The sequence below is a fragment of the Cheilinus undulatus genome, linkage group 11, assembly GCF_018320785.1.
Source record: "Cheilinus undulatus linkage group 11, ASM1832078v1, whole genome shotgun sequence".
In the NCBI taxonomy this organism is placed as follows: Eukaryota; Metazoa; Chordata; class Actinopteri; order Labriformes; family Labridae; genus Cheilinus; species Cheilinus undulatus.
Genome location: NC_054875.1, coordinates 8,925,918 through 8,948,044, shown reverse-complemented (window position 1 = coordinate 8,948,044; position 22,127 = coordinate 8,925,918). Strand labels below are relative to the sequence as shown.

Genomic DNA, 22,127 nt, shown 5'->3' with positions numbered 1-22,127 from the left:
ACTAGTATGTAGGAAGACTGCTTTGCAACCTGGAAAATGCAACCCAGATAAAGTTTGGGTGAATATTTTTGCAGGCTTGCTTTAACACATGCAGTAGCCCTGAAAATTATTGGAAAAACTCTTATGAACTTTGTACATGTGTGAAAGGCCTTTTCTTTTGCATTGACCACTATCTACCTGAGGTTGCAGCCTGATTCTAACATACATGTAGACATAATCAACTGTGTTGTAGCAGCTGACAGCCTTAACAGTCTTGACTTGTGGTGCAGACAGTTCTCTGAAGCCTAAGAATCCTGGATGTTTTAGTGCTTTTATACCTGTCCCTTAAACCAGTGGTTCTCAACCTTGGGGTTGGGACCCCCTTTGTGGTGGCGAGACACTGAGAGGGGGTCTCCAGATTCCCTAAAATACGACAAATATTTTTTAAATACACTGTTGCCATTTTACACAAATTTTGCCAAATTTGAACCCCTTTTCATCAATTTTTCCCACCAATTTTAACACGTTTTTCCCGTTAACACGTATTTGTGCCCATTTTTAACCCTTTCCACCAGTTTTATCTGCCTGTTTTTGCCACTTTTAAACCAGTACGGGCCACTTAAGCCAGATATTGCCACTGTTTACCCATTGTTGGTACTTTTAACCCCATTTCACCACTTTTTTATGCCCAATTTTTTCCCATTTTAACCACATTTCACTATGAAATATGCCCATTTTTGACAGTTTAACCAATTTCTGCCAATATATGCCTTTGTTCTTTCTCAGTGAACACTTCTTTGCCAGTTTATATCAGTTTTTCATCCCATTTCACCAAATCTCCACCCATTTTTGCCCATTTGAAGCATTTTCGGCCACTTTCTTAATTCTTTTTACCGCCACATATGGCCATTTTTGCCTTTTTTCGTTTCTTTTGCAATTTTAGTCTCATTTTTGCCACTTCTAACCCATTTCTTCTAGTTTTAAAATCCAATTTCACCTCCTTTTCCACCATTTTTGCCATTATTAACCAATTTTTGCAATTTTTAAACATTTTAATTTTTTTTTTTAAGGGATTTCCATTTTTTAAGAAGGCTATTTGCTACACAAATGATTAAAAATATATTTGTTTCTTTGATAAGAGTGGTTATTTTTCAGGTTAAATATAAAGTATAGATATCACAGCTTAACTTTACAGTAGAGCATGATTTTGCTGACCTCCATGGTCCCCCAGTTTGGCTGGGTCGCAGAGCACTCACCCATTTATCCCCCCTTGTGGGCGGCCTTGTATGCACATGACTATTCTTGAATGTGCATGGCTGTGTTCAGCCACCTTCAGGTACAGAGGGGGTCCCCGATTTCTGGCACCTTTATTTTGGGGTTGCGGGCTGAAAAGTTTGAGAACCCCTGCCTTAAACCACTAATATTATATAAAACTTTGCCATAACTGTGCATCCATCCGTCCTCTGTCTGTTCCCATACAAGGTTAGCTACTGTTGGCCATGCTAAAAAGACATCCCCCAGCTTCTAATGACTGGTCATCACAAGTCTCCTGCTGCTCTCTCTCAGTGTGTCGGGGCCGTTGTAACTTGGCCAGTTCTCCATGACAGATGGCTGACTTGGCCGCAGAATGACATCTGTATCATCCTTCAGCTCCATCAGCCTTGCCCTTCCTGTATAAAGCGTGTCAGAGCCAGCCACTCCTCCTCCGAGTCCACGCTCCTAGCCTTCCTGCACTCCTGCCACAATTGGCTCCATATGCCCGCCACATGGAGAAGTGTCACTCTCCACTAACTCTGCATTCAGCCGCCAAGCTTCCAGGTTGCTCCATCTCTCTCCTCTTTGACCTTTTCTCTCTCTCTATCACTGCTTTTTTTGCCATGTCAATCTCCTTCTGTCATCATTTCACTGTCTAACAATTTCCTGCATGGCTATTACTGAAAAACGTTGGTGCTGAAGACCAGAATAAACAGGGCGAAGCAGTGGACCGAGGAGGATATTACATCCTGTCGTCATTATTGTTGTGGGTGTTGTACAGGAGGGGCTGGCGAGAAAATCAAAGCTGGTGAATAGCATGTTGCTCCTGCTGAATTTCCTCCTCGTTTAGATGACCGGCAGAAAGAGGGAGGTGGAGGGTTAGTAGGCAGAAGGCCTGGGAATATTAGCCCTAAGGCTAGGATCCATATCTTCTGGCCCCAGATGAGCCTAGAGGCAAGGAACACCATAATCACCACATGAAAGCAGGTTGAATGTCCAGCAGTGGACAGGGCCTGGATGAGTCCCCGGGCTAGGAGCTAGCTGTGCGTGGGCTGAAAAAACAGGTCATGGCAGCGTGGGATGGGGTGGCAGGAAGAGGTGAATGTGGCCAAGAGTGTTGAGTATGGACAGGTGGATCATGTTGGCTAGAGCTGCTTTGTGAATGGCTGGGGGGAGCAAGGGGAGCCCAGGACTGAATATCTGCCTTATAATCCACTGTTAGGAGCAAGCACAAACCAGTGACTACAAGTTAACACAGGTTTTTATAGCACTGCTAGTGTTGTTTAAGGGAAAGGTGGTTTGAGCTCCAAGCCAATAATTACTGTTATTGAATATATTATTAGAAAATGTCATACTCATATACAAAGCTGTAAATATCAACCTTTAAAGGTCACATATTTTACCCTTTGAAGACAAGTTTATATTGGTCTTAGAGGTCCCCAAATCATGCCTGCGTTTGTTGCTGAAAAAAAAAACAGGATTTAATTTTTGTATGTCTAAAAACCCCTCTGTTTCAGCCCCACTGAGAATGAGCTGTTTCTGTGTCTGTGGCTTTAAATGTTACTGAACCGTCTGACTCCGCCCCTGACCACACCCCTCTCAGGAAATGAATGTGGCATGACGGATGTGGCCCTCCTGATGCTACTTTCAGCTGGCAGCTGAGAGGAGGCTCAGGAGAAGAAGGCAGAACTTTCTTCTTTTCTTCCAGCGAGGGGGGGCCAACAGAACCTGGGGGCGGGGCCAACTCCCCACATGACATCGGGAGGGGAAATCTGAGTACAGCAGCAAACATATTCTGCAAGGTGGAGATGGAGTTCTGGTACTTAAGGGGATTGTGCACAGGCCAGTGGCACATATTTTTGTTAGAAAATCCTGAAAAGGTGATTTTTGCATAATATGTCCCCTTTAAAGTACATATAAAGGCCTATATATAATACATTTCTTAAATAGATCTGGAGCTCTCTATTCCTACTCTGTGCTCTTTCTGTACATATTCCTTCAAGTTCTCTTAAAGCTTACAGATATGCACCAAACATTTGTCATTGCTAGCTTACAAAAGTTAGCCTCTGATTTCCTCAAGTTGTATTTTAGGGGGCTTTTGCTTTTATTTTGAAGGAACAGCTGGAGAGAGAGGTTGATTGGAGAGAGAGAATGGGGGATGGCATGCACCACTCAACGCCAGAATCTGGGTCCATCCTGAATCCTTGTTTTAAACTGGCATGCACAATACTGACTTCTGCAGCAATGTTGATATCCTACTGTTCAGCTGAATTTGAGCTTATCTTTTGGTTAATTTCATTTTACACTTATGAAACATTGCACTTCACATACAGAAGAGTCTAACCAGCAGTAACTGACCCACCAGACTACATGACCAAATGTTTATTTGACTATTAAAAGATGACTATACCACAAAGACATCAGACTCAGATATTCGGTCCAAACACCCGCTGACCCCGGATGCTGTCACCATTGGATTTGTGAACGTTCATGTTGAGCTGTGGGCTGTGTTTGACTGCGATCAGCGTCATCGTGTGCCTAAGTCGACATCAGATCCTGGGCGATGTGTCACCTTGTGAGTCACGATGTGTGGAGCCCACCCAGAGTGGGAACTCTCTCATTCACACTTAAATCAGCGCATCACTATAGAACCATCATTCAGTGAGTCACAGAGTGTTGACATGAGAGAGATATTAACACTGGAAACAGAGATCACACCTGCTAAGATATGAAGACAGAGATCCATGAATAATTTTATACAGCATTTTTTTTATTTTGCCCATGATGTTTGAGTCTTTTACTATGTATTTTTAAGATAGGTGAAGAGTTTGAGCCTTATAACTTTGTGTGATAAACATGTAGCAACAACTGAAAGAGTTAAATCAGATTCATTGTAAATGAATAAAAAGTGGAGTGTGTGTCTTGGAGGGTTATAGAGGTGGTTGTGTTGCCAAGCACTGATAAAACTCTTCATCTTGAGGCTAAGGTTAGAAAGAATCCTCCTTTTGACTGATATCTAAACAGGCAGAGGATCATTTTTCGTCCAGCCTTGACTTGCCTTCCTCTGTTCTGTTTTGCATATTGTCAATTTCAGTTTTGTCTGCTTCCCCACTGAATTGAAATTTTTGCATTTTGCATTGTAAATTTGCTCACTGCACAAGTATGTAGTTTAGTCTAGAGACTTTTACTGACAACCTTACTTAGAAGGCACTCAATTCTTTTAAAGAGGTGGATCTATTGCGAATTGCTGGCTAGTTCGGCATCACAGCAAAGGCAGGCAGTAAAGGAGATGCTCCCAGATGATTCTGGTGCAAGTGGAGGGGTTTGGAAGTTAATCGTGGCACTGTGCAGAGCGCTGCAGCAGGTGTATGTGGGAATTATGGGTGAGTCTTTTTAGGCTTGACATACATTTTCATGTTTGTAGCCAACAACAGAGCAGCATCTATGCTGAGCTCTCCGGTCAACATTTCTCAAGCAGCTTCTAACGCTTGTGAGGAAAAAAATGTTAGGCTTTGGTAAAAGTTTGGCTCTAAGGCAATGAGTGGAGAAACCAGGTGAGGGGCAGGTGACTGTCATTGTGATGTCACAATAGTATTTTGAGACTTAGGTAGACCACCAACAATGGACTGGGCTTGCTTATTTTACATAATATGAATAGGTAGATTCCAAAGATTCCCAAATATATGTTCAAATTAGGGCTGTCAACTGATTCAACTTTTAATCGCTATTAATCTCAGACTTTTTATAGCATTTTAGAATTCCACTATTTTGCCTTTTAAACCATTTTTGTCATTTTTGTATTTTTCTAATGTGTTAAACGAAGCATAATTTACTTCCTGTTTAGATATAGACCTACATTTATTTGTACATCAAAGATTTTACCGCAGAAAAAGGAACTTGTTATGGATTGGAAATGGAATAAGATAACAGTAAAAAGGTTTAGATGAATTCTGACTTGTCCACTGAGCTCTCTGTAATTTTTTTTAAGTGAAATGAGGAATTAAGGAGCAGTTGCTTACCTTTTTTTTTTTTTTACTTCACATCATTGTGGCAACAGAAAGATGCTGATGCGCCTTAACCAAAGTGTATTGGAAGCGACAATTAAGCATGAGATTAATTGCGATCAAAACAATTAGTGCACTCACTGTGGACCTTGATTAATTGCAATTAACTTGATTAATCTTGACAGCCCTAGTGCTAACATACTGAAAAAGTTGGGTTTTTCTTTATACGTCCCCCTTTAAGGAAAGCCAGACACTCATTAAGGCTCGACTGACAGTCATCCAGGCTTTTTTTTCCAACTTAACATGATACATATCTGCCTTTAATTGTGCCTCTTATATATTGCTTTTGTCTGCAGTTGCACTGTATTGACAGCTTACATAGTGTGAATAAACACTGAAGAATACTGAGTGTTTCATTTTCCTGTTGTGCTATTGATGCCTGGTTGTCATGATGTCTGAGACACATCTTGTTTTCATCATTTGTCCTTGTACCTTTTGCTGTTTTTTCCTCCTCAGCAGAGATAATGTTGTTAGCCACGCTCAACTGCAAGAGGCTGCAGTCTCATCTCTGCTAGATAAAGCGTTGCTAAGTTTGAAGTCCTGATGACCAGGAAGTCAAGGAATCTGTTGATTATTGGAGTAAAGTCTGACTTAACCGTACTGAGACAGTTGGCCCACTTGTGAGGAGTCCAGGCTTCCCTCCACCGGCCCGTCTGCACGGCTCGATGCACATGAAGAATTCAGCATGGCCTTCTGATGTCCACCTAATGACTGTGAAAGCTCGGCCTGTGGCCTTGAGTACACAGTTCAACGTGGAATTAGATACTTTTAAAGAGCTGTCCCTCTGCTGATGTAACATGGGGTAAACATACCAGGTAATTACTGTAAACACACCCTGGCTTTGCAGAGTCATTGGCTGAAATAACAGCAGTTTCAGTATCCAAGCATACATATGCAGCTAACAAAATAAAAGCCAACGTGACACATATAACAGTGAATTAACTTGGAAATGAAGCAAACATGAATTGTTGAGTGGGCCAGCAGACATGCAGCCTTTAGTGCAGGCAATTACCAAATTCATTCTAAATTTTTTTCCGACAGACTTTATTTTTTTCATCAGCATCATTAAAACCCTCATTTACAACGGACAGCAGGAAAGGATGATCTCCAATGCCATTAGTGAAGGCAACAGCTTCGCTTTTGATAGCTCCTGCTTTTGAAAAAATGGACAGAATCCCACTCTAATGGGATGTTGGTGTATTCATCTGCTGTGATTTTTTTCCACACACTCTAATGTACAAAGCCTCTGTTGTTCCATTTAGCCAACGATCTTTACACACAGTTTATTACTAAATAGATTATTTGATGGCTAAAGAACTTCTACTTCTTTCATGATCCAGGATTGTTTTGCATAAGTGAACTTTAAAAAAGACACCCAGGCAGACAAGAGGCCATTAAAATGAGCATGTTATGTAATGAAAACAGCTTTAATGACTAAGTTATGTTCATTTGATCAGTTCTAGATCAGAAAAAGTTGTTTTTGAGAGAGCCGTCTCTCGGGTGCATTGTCACCTTTACCATGTCGCTGAATCATCCATGTTAAAATGTTGCTTATGCAGAATTAATTTTCACTCCTTTGAGTTGTTCATGTAGGAAGTTGAGTTGTTTTACTTGAAGACTGATCTACACCTTCTTCTAAATATAACCAATCAGAATCGATCAGAACCAATCAGATTTTTAATTGTCCATTGCCAATTTAACCTTAATTTTTCCAGGAGGTCCCACTGAAATGAAAGGCTTCTTATAGTAGACAGATGTTGTCTTCTGTCTCTATGTCTAACCAGGCTTATTGTGCATTTGCACTGCTGCACTGACTATGTTAGATTGCTATAATGCACATCTTTGGATAACTGGTGCATTAGATCAGGGTTCCAAACTTTTCAGTCTGCAACCCCTCAAATAGCAGTACCAGAGACGGGGAACCCCCTGGAGGTTGTTAGAGCTTGTAACATTGCTCACAGCTGCACTCTCACAAAAACAGCCTTTCCAACGCTGGCATAAGACCAACACAAATGAACACGCCAGCCTAAAAAAGTAACATCATTGTGTACGTTAGTTTTTGTAAAGAAGTGCTTTTCACAGTGCAGCAGACCTCGACTAGTGTCATGAGTTCACTCATGTTTTAAGGGTTATTTTCTACATCACTATCATTTCAGCATAACTCTCACTTGATCACTGTAGTTTTAGTTTAAACTGAACTTATTGTATTTATATTTTATATGTATTTTATTGCATTGTATTTTATTTTATTTTACTTTACTTTGCTTAATTGAGTTTAATTTATATTATTTTATATTATATGTTATTATGTTATGTTATATTATATCATATTACATTACACATTATTATATTATCTTTTATTTTTTATATTTTTTGGTTTATATTATACTGATATGTAATATATTATATATCTATATAATACACTATATTATATTGACATACTATATTATAAAATAAAATAAAGAACTATTCTTCATGCTACCCTTAATACAATGCACTCTGTAAACTTTTAATTACAAGTTTACAGCTCATACTTAAACCCCAAAAGGAAAATTCAGTTTGCTTTTGTTAAATGTTATTGTATTGAGTTTTTATTTATTTATTTATTTATTTATTTATTTTAGGGGTTTTCTTTTTGTTTAATCAAGAAAGTTATTTGTTTTAAATCATAAATTCAGTTTGGTGTTGTTATATTTTAAGGTCATATTTCCCAACCTTAGAAATGATGTGTCACAAAGAGACTTTATCATTAGCCAAATGCTAAACTTTTAATGAAGGGCCAAAAGCAGCCATATAGAAAACAAAATGAATATAATTGCTCCTCCAATAAAGTAAAAACAAATGTAATTATAATTCCCCATTTAGTTGAAACAAATAGATGGTCCTGTGGTTAATTTGGCTGTTTTTTTTTCTCCAATTAAAATCATCTACAAAAACTAAATAATATTAAAATAATATTGTCTCATTTAGAAATATAGTGATATATTTCAAAAGCATTATATTTCCCGACCCTGTTTAAAGATGCTGCAAATGTGACAGAGAAGAAAAAGGTCCTTTCCTTGATGCTCTTTTTAAAGTGTATTAAAAACTGCCAGGCTTGTTTTCCCATTATAATCCCCTCAGCCTGTTGGAGGAGTCACCGTCATTGTCATTCAGTAAAGGCGACCTCTGTTTTCTCTTTGCTCAATTTGACGAGCGCCAGCCAGCCAGAAGACCTGGATGTGCGCCGGTTTGCACACACAAACACCCACCCAGCTGCAGACGCTCTGATTGAAGCATCACTGTCAATCAGTTATTGAACTAGGCAAATCTCTCACCCTCTGCTTTAAGAAGAGCTCCCACTCTCACGTATCAACTTTTACTCCTGCCAGACCATTAAACACGAGAGCAGCCCCTTTGGCTCCTTAATGGAAATTGCCATTTCAAAGCCTTCAGAGAGAGATGTTAACCTTGTGTGATACTTGTGCCATTAAAAATGGATCAAAGCAGCTCAGCTTTGATGTAGAAGGAAGATCTTATTTGGGTCGTGCTCGGCGGCGGAGCAGAGAGCTGGACTGACTCCCTACCTCCCTCTGCTGGGACACTTTGGCATTTATTCATGTGCTCAAGCCATGATGTCACTTTATTATACACTACTGTGTGTTATAATTGTTTTAACCCCTCACTGCAGCCTCCTTTGTAGAGATAATAAATGAAGTGAAAGAGACACAGTTATGTTTAAAGAGAAAACAAAAGAGAGGGTGAGAATAAGACAGCAGCTGTTTCCCTTTCTCTCTCCAGTCGCTCCATCAATACGGGTTTTGTTATGCAATGTGAGCGCTGATGTGGACTGTCTGCAGTCTCCAGAGAGTAAAAGGGGGGAGACACCTCTGGGTGGGTTGTGTTGCTGATGATGTGGGGTGAACTTTTGACCCACAGCAGGCAGACTGAAACCTTGGCTCCCCTCGTATAAGGGTCTCCCCCAAGACTCCCCCAGCCAGCCAAGGCTTGGGAATGAACTCTGCTGAAAGAAATAAATGACTTTAGGGGCAGCAGGATCACCTGCATCTGGGTTTGTTTGTTTGGGTGTTGTAGGGTTGTCATGATACCAGGATTTTAAAGTTTCAGTAAAAATAAGAAAACATTGACCCCATGGCAACTGAAGTAGACTGACAAACATCCAAATTTTAGATTGCACAAATGAACAGTCAGCTTAGAATATTGCCAACATGTTTTTGTAGTTAAGGCTGCCTTCACAGCTGACCATTTATCAAATCTTAACCTAAGAGCAGTTTGAACTGGTATTTATCTTTATAATTCACTCAACCCACACAAACCAGATCAGTGTTTTTCAAACTGGGGCCCCCGATGCCCTGGGGGGGTCACCGTCCTGCACTGAAAAGGTTAGGGAAAATTGGAGCAAAGCAGGACAGAAACATTAACCGACCAGTAACATTATTTGTCACTCTGACATTTTGATAGATGAGTTTAATACTTACTTGAATTTTTTAGCTATTTGTTCTGTGCCAGTCCTTAAATTCAAAATGACGCCGCTCTAGCCAATCAGATTCAAGCAGATGCTGTAAGTGACATTAATGCATCGGAAAGTTGCTGTACCACTGAAAACCAGATGGAGACATGGAATGAGTGCATAACAAGATTAAACATCCTTATATAAATTAAGAAACAATAAGTGTGCTTTATATTATTGGCATATTATCGCTATTGGCAGATAATTGCTCTAAAAATCAAGTATTGTATGCATAAATGTGAATATTTGGCCATATTTACAGCCCATGTATCTGCCAGACTGATGCAGATTAGTTTGTGCAGTTTAAAGAAGCAGTTTTATATGTTTTTTCACTTTTATTTTCTTTTTAAAAGTGTCACTTTTCATTTTGTGCCCTGAAGAGCTCACTGCCTATAAAGCTCCATTTATCGCTCTCCAAACGGCTGATAAAGCTTGGTTTTAGTTTCTGTTAAAAACACATTTTGCACATCCTGCATGCATAATATGAAGAAATTCCCTTCTAGATGTCTATTTTCATAAATGATCCACTAATAATCTATGGTAGAATCGAATTTTTTGTCTTGTTTTAAATCTGTTTATAAGCATAGAAAAATATACCATCACAATAGGGCTAACAGGTAAATTCTACTAAAGACAAGACCTGGTGTTCTGTACAATAAAAGATGTTTGTGTTAGGGATGCACAAAATTATCAACATAGTATCCATATCAAGATGATGTGAAATTTCTGCACATATCTACAATTGATATCAGCTATTAAAATCTTCCTATATCAGCTGTTGATATTGGCTGTATGCACAATTAACTTTGTGGAGTTTTAGGCTGGAACAACAGACCTACTTCAGCTAAATTCTTTTTCTTTATTCATCATCATTCCCTCACTTTAAAAGGTGTTTTAATAACTGGGATTTGTTCATTCTCAAACTTTAAATTGTTTGTTTCAAGGCCTGAAGTTTTAGGCATGAACCACATGTAAATATCAGTCTTGTATATATCTGTAATGGCCAAGATTAATTTGTATATTTTTGGCATGTTCGATATCAGCAAAAATCCAATTTCATGCATCCCTACTGATGTCATAATGTAAAAGGAATTTCAGAAATTTTGCAGGAGGGAGTCCCAAAAAGAGGCTTTTGGGGTTCCCTGTGTTGCAACATTTAGGAGGAATCCCACCAGATAATTTTGCCAGACTATGAGACCACACACAGCGGTCATTTGTAGAAGCAGTCTTGCAATGGAGATTCCACTGATATGAGATCTCACAGAAACTTGGGTGATCAAACGTGACTTCAGATGAAATAACAAATAGGAGGAGACTCCATGACTGTCTTGCGTGGGACTAGGGCTGTACAATATTGGGCAAAAGGATATTTATGATTGCTTTGATCAATATTGGGGTCATGATTATTTATCTGAATATTTATTAATTTAAGTGAATTTGTTTATATTTTATTTTAAAATCATCTATAGATTGCTGCACATACAGTATATATACTCAGGGCTGGACTAGGGCAAAAGAAATCTAGCTGCTATGTTTGGCCATCATTTTCACTATTAGTGTCATGCTTTTATTTTGAAAACAAACTTTCAGTTCGTCTGAACTTATGATGACGAGCTACTTATGTCAAAAGAGACCAAACAAGGTAAATTGGTGTTGGTTGTGTTACATGGATGGCTTTGTAAAATACACTGCTGCTGATTTTTTTCAGTATGACAGGATTATCATCAGTCCACTAATTCCATTGCAGGCAGCCCAGTCTGGAATATGAAGCATGTTTTATATTCATGATTTAAGATCATAGAGGCTTTGCTTTGATTTGTAGCAGTCCAAATGTTAGGATTCTTTGAACCGATAAAAGGTTGTGAGACGCCTTGGGTTGCTTTAGACTGTGTTCTCTCAGCAGCTTTTGGTTTAAAATATCACTGAACATCTGCAGTTTTTCTCAAGCTTGGGAAATTTTCTGTATATATTCATCAGAATAAAGAGAATTTCATCAAAACACTTGACAAATTGAGTGTATGGTGTTGGTTTAGCTAGGCCACAGAGTTGAGCGTTGCCAGATAATTGAGATCAGCTGATCTTATGCAAGCCCTCTTTGGCTGACAACCAGCTGATTCCCTCTAGGCACGCTATTGGCTAATTGCACTCATGCTGCCATATTTAAGCTGCTCTGGCTGCTCCAAGTGCAAGCTGCTTTTGCAACCCTCCTCCACCCCAGCTCCTCCTCTATGCTTTATCTGACTTATTCAATGTTATTCTTTATTCTTAGTCATTCATAACATTTATTAGCACAGATCATGCATGTTTCCTGTCTGAACCTTAGTCTGCCAGACTATGTTGTGGTTCATGTGTGCATGTCTGTCCTGTAAGGTCATGGGCTAAAGACAAACACAAAGAAAGACAGATCCATTTTGCTCTGTGTATATGTGCTCGTTTCCAGAAGAGGCAATTGTGAGTGCATTCATGCAATTCCTCTGTGGATGCATTAAGTCGCTCTGTGTGCGTATGCTTGTGCACACACTTGTGTGAAGCTCAAAGTGGGGGGATGAGCGACTGAGATGGAGACACAGATAGAGAGAGTGAAAAGAAAACATAAATAATTGATGATTGATACAGCCTTGCATCTGCTGCCTGGTGCCATCGAGTTTGTTCAAAGTGGGTATCAGGGCAGGGTCTTGTTAAAAACGGCGTGCACACCCCTGTATTGTGACCTCATTATCACATTAGAAAGCATTAATGCACTGCTTTGAAACAAATCACACATTATGGAAAAGATGCAAATGTTTCCACCTCAGATCATCTGCCAGATGTGCTGATTATTTCATTTTGCCATTTTATTTAACACAAGGGAGAAAGAAACCTACTTGTAGTTGCCATGAATGTGAGTAGGAGAGAAAACGCCCAAATGGGATTGTTAATTAATAGCATATTGGCTTGTTAGTGTGGAACGAATGCAGAGTTTTTAATGTTTATTTATGCACTGACTGCACATATCGGTCAAAAACAAGTGCTGTTCGGAGAGACTCAATACATGATTGACTTTAATGTGTTTAAGTTTTCTTTCTCCCCTCTTTCCAAGGCCTATTTTCTCTCAGTTTGCCTCATTAAATCTTTGTGGAAATTCTCCAGCTCTTGTGGAAGAGACTTTCTTTTGATTAGGATATAAACAAATGGAGGAGTTGGTTGACATCTCCCAAGACTGTGGCCCTCTTTTGTTTCGCTGCTGCACTGTTGCTGCCCCCCCTTCCCGCTCTGACAGGACTCGAGTACTATTCCCCAAAGCCTTTATTCTCGCTCGTTCTCTTTTTTTTTTCCTGTTCCTTCACCCAACTCCAACCCCTCCTCCCCTCTGTCTTTGTTAAAGACAGCCCCTCAACCACTCCCCCTCCTCTCTCTCTCTCTCTCTCTCTCTCTTGCACTATCTCGCTCGCTCTCTCATTATGCGCTCATCCGTTCCGCTGGCTGAGGGCTGAGAGAAGAGCGCTCAGGAGGAGAGTGTTTGGGAAAGCAGCGATACGCCGCTGTTGTTTTCTCCTAAAACACCAAGTGACAGAAGCTCCTCTTCTTTCTGCCAGCGCTGGTCCACAGTCCTCTTACTTCCTCTCTTTCCATCTCTGAGTCTGTCTGATGACTTCTCTCACCGGCTCACTTAGACCCGGCTACAGCTGCCTGACTGAGAGCGCTGACACTGGGACCACTACCTGCTGCCTGGGGATTAAGCGCGCTATGAATACCCGGAGACTCATTTGTTGTTTTGGCTGCCAGTGAGTGTTGGATCCCCACAGAGGAAGAGCTGGTGCATAAATCCCAGTGACCAGGAAACCTGGAGCGCTCCTGGACTACGGCAATGTTGTGGAAAAAGGACTGGATGCTTGTGGAAGCGTAAAAACACAAACCAGAGCAAGAAAGAACAACTGGCCAAGTTCTTTCCTGGAGGGCAAGACTAGAAATCAGCCAGTCTTACAAGGATCAAGACGCGATGAGAACCTTTTCCTCTCATTATGTGGTTGGGGTTCTCTGACACGAGGGATGAAAGCCCAACAAATCTCCGCCTCGAGCTTCTTGCTTGATTTGTGATCACCCACAGGCTTTTCTCCCTTTCTTTCCATGAGTTTATTCTTTCAGATTCTCTGAATTTTCCTGCTCATCCGCAGACAAGACGGCTGACAGGTCTAGTGGGGATTGCGATCGTTCCCGTGTCCAACTTTTCCCCCTTCTCCGACACTTCTGACCTGCTTTCAGCCCCAGTGCACCAGCAGGGTGGGGGGCAGATGCTTACCAACTCGATGACACTGCCTGGGAATAAAGGTTATTGAACCGAGGAGGAGTGGCAGCCACGCAGGGGAGGAAAAAATCAAACCATCTCCGAGTACCCCGGAGCATATGGTTTAGCGAAGGAGAGCCAGCTGCCTCCAAGCCATCAGGCTAATCACGCCACGGCAGATACAAGTTGCTCCAGTGACGGTGGATCTTACCCGCTGTGGTCGTATTTCTCTTCTCTCTGACAGCAGCTCCCAGACCATAAACCAAAACCGCCAGACTGGTGGATACAAAGAAGCAGTTGTGTTGAGTTAGTAGCACGTTGGGTAAATCATTGCTCAGGAGGGAAGCTAATCCCTGCTGACCTAAAGGCAGAAGCCACAGGGAGGCTAAAAAAGATGCTCGCCTGTCCCCTCTTCGGGAGTACTTGTGACACGTGTTGTTTGTGAGCAGCAGACCTTGGCCTGCTTTATAGAGGCTTTTGACAAGGAAGGAAGGGGGGGTTTCTCTAGGATCCTGCATCCCCCGACCCCTTCCACATCCATTTAATTACCAGCCAGGGTCACTGCACCGAAGGAGATCATTCCTCTTGTGGATTTACTGTCACTCTGCTCTGCTTGGAAGTTTTCCGTGTGGATATTTGACTTGTCCAAAACGCCCACGCCAGTCCTGATGCCCTCACACAGATACACGTAAAAAGCGCACATTAACAGTCACATTAAGACCACCCACTTAAATCCACACACATGTTGTAACTGTAAGTATTCACCACTTCACAGCACACATACATAGTTGCACATTCAAAGCCCATTAGTTGGTGGTTTCCCACACTAGAATGGAGGTCGTGTGGACAGGCGGGGGGCTGTAGGAGTCCATCACTGTCCTCTTTGCTGTCCTCTTTCACCAAATGGATGTTATTACCTCAAAAAATGCGTTGCTTGGAAACCACTGAAAGCGTCCTGCTGCGATTTTCTGGAAGAAAAAGTCACCGGGTTCCCGCCACGGTGCACGGCTGGAACCACAGCTGAAACGCCGTCCCATCACGCATCTTTTTTTTTTCACTTTTTAGTTTAACTTCATCTTCATCCTCTGGTTTCACACCACCGCCATCATTTTCTCCAACGGGTCTTTGGGCAGCGCTCGCCGCCCTCCGCGGCCCATCATCTCCTCCACTCTGGAGGGGAGAGGGTCGTTGGAGTGGAGCATGAGCGGGTGCCACTATCCCTCGCCAACGCCACCGGAGCAGGACCGGAGGTACCAGCATAAGGTGTCTCTGGTGGTGCGATACTTCATGATCCCCTGCAACATCTGTCTGATCCTGCTGGCAACTTCGACACTGGGCTTCGCGGTGCTCCTGTTCCTCAACAACTGTACGTTGGTGCAACTTTAGTTCAACTTATGTCTGTTCTTTCTAACCCCATACTCTCTCCCTTAATATTTTGGTCACTTTTAAGTCCCAAACATTTAAAAAGTGGTGGAAATTAAGACGGTTAGGATTAGGCAACGTTAAGCCTAAACCTAACACTTTTGCATTCTTGATACTCATGACTTTAAGAGCCCTCTAAATCTACGGTCTCTCCAGTGTTAATTTTTACAGCTGTGTTTTATTTCAGTTAAAGTCTGGATGATGAAATGTTCATTACCTTTAGTCACATGTAGTTATTTCTACCCCTTTATGGTTTTAGTTGACAAAAACTGAAGATTTTTGCCCAGATTGCCTGAATCTGGGGCGCAAGCATACTTCTATGCACCCAGATAAATTTGGGATCCCTGCTTTCTACAGCTGTGAGGCAGAGGAGCTTTGCAATCATTGTATTTAATGGATTTACCTGGGGTGGAGAAATGTCATGGGTTATGTCATTGAAGAAAAAAAGGTTGTCGAGTCTGGGTTTTACTTGATGAAATTAGCACTTGTACATTGGTGCAACTGTAGCTAAACCTCCTCTTTAAAGGGCTTTCATTGTCCCTTAATACGTTGTTCTCTTCTATGCCACAAACCATAAACAAGTATATGAAATTAAGTCATTTATACAACCCCAAGCTGAACCCTAAGCCTAAGCCTAACCCCTGACTATATTTGTTCTCGTATTACTTATGTCTTAAGTAATCCCCCAAAACTCAGTGCTCTCCACTGTTAATTTTGCCAGCTGTAGTTAATTTAGGTCTAAGTCTAAAGATTTTAGACATAAATTTTTTAACCTGGGATCCCTTCTTTCTGCAGCTGAGTGGCAAAGGAGCTTTAGACATGTTGTATTTTGGTGGATTTACCCACAAATGAGAAATATCATGGACTTTGAGAGTCTCCTTGCTGAAAACTAAACTCGTTTTTCATTAGGGTTTCTGTTGTTGAAGGAAAAACGTTGTTAACGTACATTTTTGGTCATAGTTTAAGTGGATGAAACATACAGTGGTACATTGCAGTGTTAATTTTGTCAACTAAAGCTATTCATCAACAGCTTTTTTTTTCCATGACAAAACCCAGACTAAGACTAACAACAAAAAGCTCTCTGATGACTAAAGCTGACAAAAAGTAGCTTTAGTTTTTGTCAAAATGACTAAAACTAGACTAAAATGTAATGTAGTTTTTGTCTGACATTTAAAATCCATGATATTTCTCCGCTGTGGGTAAATCCATCAAAAAACAATGCATCTGTATCTCACCCCAGGTTTGGCAGGGTGTATAAAACACACTACCATGATTTGGTACCAGATTTAGGTAAGAAAATAAATGTTTAGACTAATAGTAAAGACTAAAATGAGAGGACTTTTTATGGTCTAAAACTAGTCCATAAATGACTAAAATGTGACTAAAACTAAAAGAAATTTTGTCTAAAGACTAAGACTTAAATTAGAAATAGCTGCCAAAATTAACAGTGGAACATTGGTACAACTTTAGCTCAACTTTTTTTTTAAAAGTACTTTCTTTGTCCCGTAACTGTAGCCCACATCAGTCAACTTTTGCAACAGAGGGCTTACCTTCAATTTAAACTGTTGGAAAAAGTATTGGAAAGTATTTGGGAAACACATTTTGCATTCTTAATACCTCTGTCTTAAATAACCTTCTAAAACTAAGGCCTCTCCTCAAACCTAGCTCACTTTTCCTCCTATGACAGCCTTATCTGCACTCTAAGTAGGGACATCAGAACAAGTAAAGCACCAGCCGCCGTTTCCTTGACTCTGTGTCTGCAGTCTTTTTTCTAAATTGCATCATATCTCGTCTCCAAAGACTTGGCATTTACTTTGAACCATGGGATGAAGTATTAAATAGGGATTAAATGTCTTTGGAGGATGAAAATTTGTCTTTTGGCCTTGAAAGCCCCAGCCCCTCTCGTCATCTGCTCCCACAGCATTATTTTTATGCCACTTGTTTTATTGAAAGCAAAGTGGCTCATTAAGAAGCAGAACTAAATGTTTGCCAGCCTTTGTTACTGGTGACAGATTTGCTGATGGGCATCATGGTGCAGCCTTAGGCTAGGAGTTCTCTTAGTTTGGTTGTGACAGGAGTGGTTTGTCTTTTGTCAAAACATATGATTAGTAGAATCAGAGATTTCTTGATTTAGTAGAACTGTTAAACTTCTTATGTGCTTATTGAGATGTGACATGCAGCCCTACTTATGACACTTTTACCCTAAAGGGGCCATGCTTTACCTCCACAACATGAATGAAACAGACATTCAGCTGTCACTTTAACACAACATATATCCTTCTTTTTACATCATTAACAGCTCCCCCTGAGGTGTTGCCCCCTGAAATTTCCTGCCTGTCTTAACATTGACTTGTTTTTTTTCCTCTCAGACTTACAGAAGTCTTTTCCTGTCTGCTTTGCCAGTTTAGTCTGTGTTAAAGGTGACATTCCTCTTAATTCCGCAAAGTGGGCTTTGCAAGATTTGTGCCACCTAATCTCTTAAGAAGGTGTTGTAATAAGTGGGAAAATAAGTAAATAAACAGTCCTAACAGTCAGTTTCATGCTGCCAAATTGGGGTGGAGATGGAATTTGTGCAGAGGCTCTGCAAATACTCCTACATGGTTGTTGTTCCATTCTCTCTGACTTTCTGTTGGTCTGTTATCAGACTGTTGACATTTCAGCAGTACAAGGCAAAGTCCTGTAGCCTCAAGCATGCAACTGTATTAGATATACCTCTTTGCATTTGTCCAGGAAGGTCTCCTCTAGAGATGCACTGATAGCTTGGCTACTAGAGATGCACTGATTGTTGGATACAGATGGCTAAAATGGCATTTTAGCTGACAGCCGATACCAATGCCGATGTGTTTCCTTCATTCTATTGGTGTAAGACTTTCAAAATGCCAACAGTATTGCTCATATTTGAGCACAGAAAAATCAATCAGATTGTCCAACAGGTTACATCTCATTGGTTCCCCTTGATCAATCAGATCATGCCACATTATTTGCCAATCCGCCAATCATTGCCAACAGGGCCAGTATCTCCTGTAACTGATGTTGAACTTGTGCATCCATCCATGCATTCATCGGTGCATCCCTAACTGGAATTAATGCTTCTTGCCACCAAACTGATCACTAAACTAATCCCCCTGTAGTTAATACTAGAGTGTCTGCTGCAGGGATAAGTGCCATGTGTGCTGTGCACTGTAATTACATAGGATAATTGCACTGCCATTGCACTGCCAGTAAGTATTAAGCACATCAATATTCTGAGTCAAATGGACTCAAATGCAGCACCTTTAACTTTCAGCTTGATCCCCAAATTTGGCAGAAAGTCATGTTAGTTCTAAGTGTTTAACCAAGGTTGAAATTCCAGATTAAACCACCAGGGGAAAGTTAGGTAGCAAACAAGGCAACATAAGGGTACATTATGATTACTGGGGCTGATATTTTGCATTTTGCCAATTATCTATATCTGCTTTAAATCTTATTGATCACCATTAAACTGATAGATTAGACAGTGGATGTGTCCTTGGGCAAGACGCTTGATCCCAACCAGTTGAGGCGGTTCGGACATCTGATCAGGATGCCCCCTGGTCGCCTCCCTGTGGAGGTATTCCGGGCACGTCTGTCTGGGAGACCTTGGAGAAGACCCAGAATGCACTGGAGGGATTACATATCCTGTCTGGTCTGGGAGCGCCTCAGGATCCCTGAGAAAGACTTGGAAAGTGTCGCTGGGGAAAGGGAAGGGATGTTTGGGTGGACTAGCTTAACCTGCTAGCCCCCGACCCAGCCCCGGATAAGGGAAAGAAGATGGATGGGCGGATTAGAAAGTGTAATTCTTTGGCTCTTGTGCACTGTATGTCTTCCCCTTTGGCTCTGATTTCATTCTCTTCAGCAGTAGTGGTTCCAAAAGTTAAGGAAGGGGGCCACGTAGTAAAGGGGTTGCAAGATGCTTTCCAAAAACAATACATTTTTAAAAGAGTTCAGATAGTATGCTCTGCCTCCAGCCTTTCTTTGAAATTATAATGTAATATCATATTTTGAAGGCTGTTTGTCTCAGGTCTTGTATCAGTATTAGGAACGGTTTAGTGAGTGCTGCTTACATTATATACCTCCTAGTCAGAATAGTGGGCCCCAGGTCTCTAGCATTTTTATTTTGAAAGTCACAGGCTGGGAAGCTTGGGAACCCCTGCACACCAGTCCCACCTAATGCCCTACCCACAAAACTGTCTGACTGGCTTAATTTCACAGTGAAGAAGCAATCAACACGTAAGACACAGTGACACAGCTCATCACTTCCTGTTTTCCTTTGCCTGTGATGATTCTGGGGCTGACAGAGTGAACACGAAATTTTAAATTTGGCTTCTTTTGATCAGTTTTGATTCACTCTGTTATTTGATTGTTGAACATTTGGTTTGTTACCAAGCGAACAGATTCAGGGCTTAAGCCCTGTAAACCACCACCTAGTTCAGCCCATGCTGGTATCAGTTTAAAGCTCTAAAAGTGTGATGGGGACATCCCTGGTTTCTCCATCTTTCAAGAGTTTGAGTCGCTCCATCATATTAGTCGGTGGCTCCTTGTCATGCTAATTGGGAGATGTAGGCGACCAGGCGGAGGATGGCTCATTTGTAACCTCACCTTGTTACCCAATCAATTCCAGCCAGACAGATTCTATTAGATTTAATACAAACTCAGTTAAAGTGGGCCAATCTTCACCTCTCAGATGGCCGAGAGAAAAGAAATGTGCGCTGGAGAAATTGATGAAGTGAGAAGGAGGCTCTATTATGCTGCCAAGAGCCCTTGCCATGTGGCCACAAGGACAGCTGGATGGGATAGTGATAGTGCTGCTAGTGGTGACGTGATTGTGAGAGTGTGTATGTGTGCGATAGGAGGATGGGTGTTAGAGGAGTTGTGCAACCTCGGATTCGCAATTTCTATTGTCACCATATGGGCTGAAGCATGCCCACGCTCACACACAGTTTGTAACCCCCACTGCCTGTGAACGGAGCCCACACAGACCCACTCTTACTTTATCATTCCATTCAACGATACATCAGCCACACCAAAAGGGGGGGGGAAGGTGACACATAGGCGCTCACACGGCTCCTCTCGCACATGGCTAAATGTCACAGTCAGACACGTATTGATTTGGTGAAGATACTGTGTGAGAGATGGTCGTGTTGTGACATTCACACAGGCACATGGAATGGTGCAGGCTTTGCCAGGTGCAAAGGAAGATGGGAAGAGCTGATATGTTTACAGAAAGACCTTATCTTGTCCTTTCATTATGGAAATGTGAAGAAATCATTTAGCTTCTCCCGGCTTCTCGCTTCACTCTGCGCTCCACTTTGGCTGTCAGGCTCTTCTGATTTGCCTTGATTTGATAATATGTCTATATTTGTGTTGTGTTTGTTCAGACATACCAATGTGAGTCAGTACGTACAAACTGTATCTACCTCTATTCTAACTGTGTCTTTATTGCTTTTTTAAAACATAATCAACAATGAATTCTAGACTGTATATGTAGTATTGGCATCAACAAACTAAAGGACACACTCAACATTCCTCCCTCCCATCCATCTTTTATTCTCAGATCTTGTGATTTTCTCCTTCAAGTAATGCAATGGAAATAAAATAAATGCATTTTAACAACAATGCAGTACATGTGAAAGCACGCATATGGATGCAGTGCATAACCAAAAAACCTATAGATCCAAAACCTGCCTGCTCCTTTTCTTTGCTTTATTGCTATACTCTTTTAGATATCTTATTCATAGTCTTTCTCCTGTAAAAGCTCTCTTATGTCTCCATTTTTCATCGACTCTTTAAACTGTTTCCATATTTCCTCCTAAAGCTGCAGCCTATTTTTTAGGATATTCCCTCCATCAACATAGTGTGCCACATTTTCAATCATGGCACCTGTTAAAGATGCAACTGTTTTCTTCAATTTGGGAGCTATCACTCATTTTGCTTGCAGATTTAAAAAATTGAAAAATTTATATTCATTGGTTCTTCATTTGGGCTGCAAGGCGGGACAAGACTTAGTGCTGGTGCACACATTCCTGGAATTTTCTGTGCAGAGTTTGCATGTTTTTTGCATGCACAAGCTCTCCCTGCTTACTCCGACTTCCTCCCACAGACCAAAGACATTCTCCTTAGGTGAGCTGGTGGCTCTAAAATGCTCGTAGGTGTGATTGTGAGCATGCCTGGTGGTTTGTCTCAACACGTCAGGTCTGCGACTGAATGGTGACCAGTCCAGCAGTGTTAATTTTGGCAGCTATTTTTCATTTTAGTCTTAGTCTTCATCTTTTGATCACGTCTTTAGTTTTAGTCTATTTTAGTCATTTCTACCCTTTTTAAATTTAGTCTAGTTTTAGTCGATGAAAACTCAAACACATTTTAGTCTAGGTTTAGTCTTTACAAAGTCCTCACATTTTAGTCTTTACTTTCAGTCCAAGCTTGTATTTTCTTGCCTACACTTACATGTTAGTGTGTTCTATGCATTCTAAACCTGGGGTCCCTGCTTTCTACTGCTGGGAGGCAGAATAGCTACAGCTGCATTGTGTTTTGACAGATTTACCCACAGTGGAGAAATATCATGGATTTTGAATAACCGACGAAAACTACATGACATTTTAGTCTAGTTTTAGTCATC

At 41.0% G+C, this 22,127-nt stretch overlaps 1 protein-coding gene across 5 annotated transcripts in view; it reads left to right on the top strand.

Moving 5' to 3' along the window:
- The window catches only part of agrn (agrin), a 519,119-nt gene that overhangs the window by 159,071 nt on the left and 337,921 nt on the right, over positions 1 to 22,127 (top strand). For 2 of the 5 annotated variants that reach the window (XM_041798719.1, XM_041798716.1), the window contains exon 1: positions 13,276 to 15,437. The exons of the other annotated variants lie outside the window; for them this stretch is intronic. In XM_041798719.1, coding sequence (XP_041654653.1) covers positions 15,272 to 15,437 — 166 coding nt within the window. In that variant the 5' untranslated portion in view covers positions 13,276 to 15,271. Of the gene's footprint in view, positions 1 to 13,275; positions 15,438 to 22,127 lie in introns of those variants that run through there. 5 annotated transcript variants of the gene reach the window in all.